This window comes from Sprattus sprattus (genome assembly GCF_963457725.1).
Source record: "Sprattus sprattus genome assembly, chromosome: 10".
In the NCBI taxonomy this organism is placed as follows: Eukaryota; Metazoa; Chordata; class Actinopteri; order Clupeiformes; family Clupeidae; genus Sprattus; species Sprattus sprattus.
The window spans coordinates 18,990,441-18,997,390 of record NC_137908.1 but is presented as its reverse complement, the minus strand read 5'-3'; the positions used below and the strand labels follow the sequence as shown (position 1 = coordinate 18,997,390).

Sequence of the window (6,950 nt, the reverse complement as noted above, 5' to 3'; positions counted from 1 at the left end):
TTGCTCATGGTGTTTTCTTTTTATTATTATTTGAACCATATCACACAGCTACCTATGTGATTGTAAGGTTAACAAAAACAGAATGCTGATATAAATAATAACCAGTGATGTTTATATGATGGAGTGGTGATGTGTATACTCACAACAGCATTAATGGCATAACAAAAATGAAACCTTTTTACCTTTCCATTAGTCATTAGTGGGTTTCTACTTAGCAGGATTTAACCAGCTGTGTTAATGGAATAGGTGCTGATACATTATGATAATATATATGTGGTATTACACAGTGTCTCTCTCCATCTGCCTTCAGTGTCTCTCTCCATCTACCTTCAGAAATATCTCTTATCTAAAAAAATGTATATATCCCAATGGGACTGCATTTTACGTGTTGATGTCTCAGATGTCCCATTCACACACCAATGGCAGAGACTACTATGCGAGGCACCAATCTGCACCAACCTTCAACACCTGGTGAGGAAGAGTTTAGAATTGAACTGACAACTTTCGATGGCCGAATGACTGTCGCCCCAATGCTTTACCTTTGCCTGTGACAGAAGCAACAGCACAATTGGTGATTGGGGATCAATGTCGTCAGGCGGCACCTGGGTCGTCTATTTAGGGGTCCTGCAATGATACTCCTCTAGGGAGTAGAGCACAGTCCTGTCCACGTGATCAGACAGACCACTCTATTTATATCAGCTGGACAGATAGGCCCCCAACCACCCCCATGCTAGGGCAGAAGGACGCCAGAGGACATATACCCACATATACCCACCTTACACACATGCACACAATGCCAACAGAGGGACACTCACACTACTTTTTGAACTACTTTTAAAGATTAAGGTGAGTTTATTATGCACTATGAGAAAGTAAAACTGAAGTGCAATGTGATTTAATACTACTCACAACTTCCACTAACCAAAGGGTTTTGTCTGCCTGTGCAATTGTTGGACACTCAAATGCTGAAATTTGACACTTATTATTTAAGTAAATCGCGATTTATAGAAAAACATCAGAACAGCAGAAACATCTGCTTTTTAAAGTTAAATAAAAAGAACAGTTACTAATCCAATATTTAAAGGCATACCCGTCCTGTTTGTTACCAAAGGTGCTAGAAGCAAATCAGATGTCATATTATGGAACAGAAGCCTGGGGATTGAGGAAGTGTTATTACTTGTTTTCCCGAGGGATTGAGGGCTGGGGTATATTTTGAGGAGTGTTATGGCACAGGCGTCTGTTGTTGATGCATTAAACATCACTGCCTCGGACTTCTGCTGATGTGTTGTAAAGTGTGTCAGCTGGGTACAGCTTGGCCCAAGTCCAATGTAATTTTAAAGACTGACAGCCAGTGACAGACAGTAAAATAAGCTCAACTGTCTAATTTAAAAAACAACCCTACCCATTTCCAGTGTTTTTTTTTTTTTTTGCAGAGATACAGTCCAGCTTAGATTTAAGCACTGTTTCATGTGTCTTACCTTGAGCAGGCTTCATTAGAGGGGTTGTGAAATAGTGACCTTTAAATGTCAAGATTCAAACGCTGAGCATTTGATATGAAGTATACCTACACCCATGGTCCAGTCTGGTCCCTTGTAACTGCATACATCATATAAACTGTATCTCAGACCAACTAACAGCTTGTTGAAGGCAGGTTTGCTGAGGCAGCTGGGATGATTGCAAATACAATGTCAGTAGCAAAAGATTGATTGATAAAAACATTATTTTGTCGTGATTTTGACCATCCTTTGAAAATGTAATGATAGAGATAAAAAGCACATGCTTAAAGCAGCAGTTAGGAGTTTGGTGTTAAACTAGCAAACTAACTCCCTGAAAGCAAAAACCTTACAAAGACCAACGACAGCCAAAGTGGCACTGATAAAAGATTGCAAACATGCTTACTGGTGTCTTTTGTTGATATAGTTGGCAATGTTGTGCTGTGAAAGCTTTTCTTACATTTCCACGGGTGTGCCATCCTGGAATGGGAATGACAGGTGTGTTTATCTGTCCTTCACACGGCCATATACCATGCAAATTAATCTGACGATAATACCAAAATGAGTTGCCTATAAAAACATACATCAAAACTGCTGCATAGTGTTGCTTTAAGTGCAAAATGGAGTGGCTCAAAAAGCTAACTGACAAATGAATGCAAAATTGCATTTTCCTCTGCACACCTTTTAGGTGCATCCTCTCAAAGAAAATGCTGAAGGTGTTACATTGTGTGGTAGGATAATAAATCATTCTGAAGTAAATTTAATGGTGAATGCGTAATGTGCTACACCACAATGAAATGTCCTGGAATACCACATTCTTTCAGATGCTGGATGAACTGATCAGCCATGGATGACTTGGACCACAGTGTTCACATTGCGGAGCGTGACTGGGAAAGCTTCTATGAGGAGTCTGAGGAGTGTTGCCTCATCCAGCCAGAGCTAGCGAGGATAGAGGACTCCGGCTTCAGTGACATTGAAGAGCCTGCAAATCCATCCCTAGAGCCGCCCATCCCAAAATGTGCAGAGGAGGTACGTCTGGGTTACAGCACTGTGTCTCCAGGCAACCATGAAGAGGAGGAAGGATTGGTAACCACAATAAATCAACTTAAACACGACATACTTCCCCCCGAACTTCCCTCCAGGTCTTATGTCAGCCCCAAAGAGGAGACACAGACACAACTCTCCCATCCTGTCCCTGTGGCTTCAGGGCTCCCTGAAGTGGTAGATGGCATGGATCAGCGAGGGGATAGTCTAGACTTGACTGAAACCACACGAACACAGAGCCAAGCGAAGCAGCATGGTGTTCAAGCAGACTCTCAACCGACAGAAAATGTTCCCCCAGCTGAGAGAAAAGAGAAAGAGCGCTGGTTTGTGACGGTGAATGAGAGCCAAGTGCAACTCCGGTGCCATGCTGGCGCCTCGGCCCAAAAAAAAAGAAGAAAAAAAAAAACATCTAGGAGGTCAGCCCGCAGCGTAGCAGGGTGGGAGTGGCACTCCTCACAGTCTGAGACAGAACCAGACACAGAGAGATGTGCAGGGAGTAAACCAGACCTAGTGGAGGTGAGTGGGAAGTGTGGTTCCACAGTTTCACAGCTCACAGACAGAATTGCATCATCAGAAAACAATGAAAGTATGCCTCAGGGTCAAGCGCTTGATCTAAACACATCTGATTTATCTGATCAGCAACCACCATGCAAACGACAAGAAGAAAATGATTGCAGGTCAGTCACCCTAAATATTGCCCATTTAAACCAGAAAGAACAGTGCACTACCCAATTACCTCCCACTTCCTCTGGCTCTGGAAATTCTCCATCTGAAAAACAGTACAAATCTCAACCCCAATTCCATCAAAGCATAGCTGATAATAATAACCACACAAACTCATGTCCCACGATTTGGCTCAATAAAACCACATCAGCTGACTCAAGTAAAACAGAAGACAATCCCCAGGGGAATCAATTCACGGCAGCTGCAAACCCTTTAGACCCCCCCCACACTGCTGAACAGCTCCCCCCACGCTTAGCAACCTTCAACACTGATGGGGGTGACCCCCCTTCATCTACCCCGGAGGATTCTGAAACTCAGAAATCTGTCAGTGAGGAGTTGCTCGTTGAAGCACCTGGTCCCCCTCGCCCAGTCTTTGCGATTTCATCATTCTGGGATGAGATGGAAAAGCTGACGATAAATGACATACTCCATCTGCGATTTGTGGATAACCAGTCTCCCTCAACAGATGTAATACATTTGCATGAATGCACAAGTATCCCCAATGTACACGGCAGTGGCCTTCTTGACCCAACTGACACTTGTGGCCAGGATACTGTACCACTGGATGCTTTAGATAATGCAGATTCTGACTATTTCACACACCTGGATGACTCCAAACCAGACCGCTCGAGCTGTGAGTTCTCAACTTTCTCTGACTTTGATGAAGACCTCCTACAAATGATCAACACAAGCACCAGCACGAGCCCTGAGCCCCAGGAGACTCTGGGGGAACATACCCAAAGGCTCCTTGACTTGGCCTACTCACAAGCAGCCCTGGCAGAACAGGAAATGGAGCTTGATAGGTGCCCTGAGCTTGAATCTGACATCACACTACTGTACTCTGATAATGACGTATCGCTGCATCTCTGTTCAGATGCAGAGTCAAGTTCACAGACACTGAGCCCCACTGGAAGTGAGTATGACATGTCTGCTCTGGAGTCTGAGATCGTGAAGGAAGCGTGTTTCAAAGATGACCTGCAGGAGGAAGGGGGAAAGACAACGCTATTTTTCCCCTATGAGGACATTCAGGATACTTCCTTCCTCCTGACAAGCTGCAACATTACGATGCCATCACCTGTTCTATCCACTTCCAGTTTTCTGGAGGAAACTTTCATGGTCTCCTTCAAAGAAATGTTTGAGAATTGTGAAGTTTCTAGTTTATTTGACAGACCCAGTTCAGACGTCCCCCTTCCGCCTTACTCAGCAGATGTTTCAGTGCCAGAGTCATATGGTAATTTGTTCTCTGGCTTTGATGAGAGGAACCTTTTCTTCCAGGAAGAAAAGGAGGAAGCCAAGACAGTCCCTATTTTCTCCTGCTCACGCTCTCTGGTGAGAGACCTAACATTTTTAGAAGTGGAACAATTCATCGAATCAGAGGAGCAAGACAACTGGGCCCCGATACGTGTGATATCTCGCTTTAGCGGCCAGCAGAGCTCGGTAGCGGCATTGACGACCCCAGATGTTTACCTTTACAGTAACAGGAGCTGGAGGAATATGCTGTCTCTGAGGAGGATAATATTTTCTGCAAAGAGGAACAGCTGGTGCCAAAGGGCTAAAGCCTGGGTCTCACCAGGGATGTTCTTTAGAGGAATACCCCGAAGTAACTCCATATCTGATGTGACCCGAGGTGCCTGTTCCTCTCTCCAGGTGTTCCACCTTGGTGATCCCATCCTCAGAAAACTAGCACTGGAACAGATACGACTCCCCGATCAGCCTGATACCTCGGTCTTCCGTAAGTGCACAACAGAATAACTTATTGCTGCTACTAACAAAGCTTGAATTATAAAAGCTAATTGGTCTTTTATTCTTTATTCCAAAATGTACAAAATAAAGGCACTTAACATAAATTTACTATAATCCAAAAGACTGAAAAAGCAACAATGCCAGGTCATTTTAAGATAACTTTGCTTATTTCTTCCACACAGAAAAGAAATGTTTCCTTTTCTCTCTGAGGCAATCGGATATGTGTTTAGTATGCATTGCCTTTGCATCTTGGGTACTGAAGTCCACAAATCTACAAAGTGGAGATAACTGGAAGGCGGGTAGGTGTCAATATCCTCTTCACTAATAGAGCCTTGATATCTTCATGACATTGGACAAACAAGCCAGTGATTTTGTTCTGCCTTAGAACAAAATCATGGAATGAAAGGGCACTTGTTATTAGTCCAAAGCCACTCATGGTCTCTGCTTTGAAATCTGAAAAGCTATGTCCTGCAAATGGTTTCAATTAAATGAATAAAATAAAATTGTCTTAAGGTGCTTTACAGAGCCCAGTTACTGATGGTACATGAGCATAACCATTAATACATCTCTGTTTCACTTATATTCCAGCTCTTCTGGCAAATGTGAGTGCAATATCAGCTATTCAGTACTTGCGGCGATATAAGCGTAAGAATTCTGAAGATGAGCCATGATGTCCAGCAATGGGATTTTTTTTCAAAGGGGCCAGCACATGAAAATAATTTCTTACACATGCAGGAACTCCAAATCTAAAAAAGTGCTGTTAAATAATTTACAGCTTTCAAAAATAAACCTTTCCTATTTTCTCTCAAGGACTCCCAGAACATAAGTAAATCTGTATATCTGTATTCACACTGAAGATTGGATGTACACAGGTGTCATTTCCATGTAGAAGAGGTTGACTTGGACCATAATACAGCATGGTGTATGAGGGGAATACTATTTGTCTCTCATTTTTTTTATTTTGGCTATGTTTAAGGTGTCAATGGTGTTAAATAAATACAACTCAGATTCTAATATTTTAACTGCACCATCTACACATTTCTTCACCCCAAAATTTGAGTTTTTTCAAGCAATGTTCCTGACTTTGGTTATAAATCCAGACTTGTTTTGTACCTGAAGTGCAGTGAGCAGGATTACTGGAGATGTGAAATATTATATAATATTTAATTATATAAATATAAAAGTGGTTTTAACAGATCAGTTATTGTAGTCAAAATAAATGACAGATTTATCTGGTGGTTGAATGTAACCACAAAGTTGGCATTGAGCTGGATGGTGTTGCAAGATATTTCAACTCACATTTGAAAGGCAGGAGGCTTCAAATGTGATGTGAGGAATGATTGATGGATGTCTGGAAATAGGAAAGGCAAAGTGAGTTCTCTACTTATTTACTTGTTATGCTGAAGGCTGCTGGTGGTTTTATCAGAGGAAGACTAGCATGTGATTTGGAGAAACACTGCATGTATATTTGTGTCTTCACAAATACATTGATGTTTGTGTGTATAAATGTTATTATACTGTGGGTGGCTCCGCCCATCAGGACATATGTGTTGTTTATGATTTATGTTGACTAAGATGTAATAATATATATTACATATACATATTATATACATTGATATTTGTGTGCACAAAATGTTATTCAATTGTAGGCAACAACGAATGAGAACCTATGTGTTGTTTATGATGTATGTTGACTGAAAATAAGTTTGCAGAATCACTTCAACTTGTTTTAAGTTTGAAATTTTATTGATCACATTATGAGGCATCAAGAAATTAGGTATGACAAATAAATCTTATTTGTAATGCATTAAACAGCCCTCTTCCAAACTTCACATCTCCAAACTGTGTCTACTTTCAAAGCACATTATGTGGAAAGAACAAGAAAGGACATGTATTAATACTATGGTACATTTTTGCTTTCAGAAATATAGTGAAGAAAGCAGGAAG

The 6,950-nt window shown here is 41.6% G+C and overlaps 1 protein-coding gene across 2 annotated transcripts; it reads left to right on the top strand.

Annotated features, from left to right (window-relative positions):
- The first annotated feature begins 711 nt into the window (after window positions 1-711).
- perm1b (PPARGC1 and ESRR induced regulator, muscle 1b) lies at window positions 712-6,830 on the top strand. Of its 2 annotated transcripts, XM_080846427.1 has the most exons (5): window positions 761-846; window positions 2,182-2,224; window positions 2,318-4,992; window positions 5,186-5,302; window positions 5,592-6,830. In XM_080846427.1, exons 3-5 carry the CDS (start codon window positions 2,340-2,342, stop codon window positions 5,672-5,674), a joined length of 2,853 nt encoding a protein of 950 aa, XP_080702553.1. In that variant the 5' UTR covers window positions 761-846; window positions 2,182-2,224; window positions 2,318-2,339; the 3' UTR covers window positions 5,675-6,830. The 2 variants fall into 2 exon arrangements, with proteins under 2 accessions (XP_080702552.1, XP_080702553.1); XM_080846426.1 differs by lacking the exon at window positions 2,182-2,224 and having other exon boundaries at window positions 712-846.
- The last annotated feature ends 120 nt before the right edge of the window (window positions 6,831-6,950 follow it).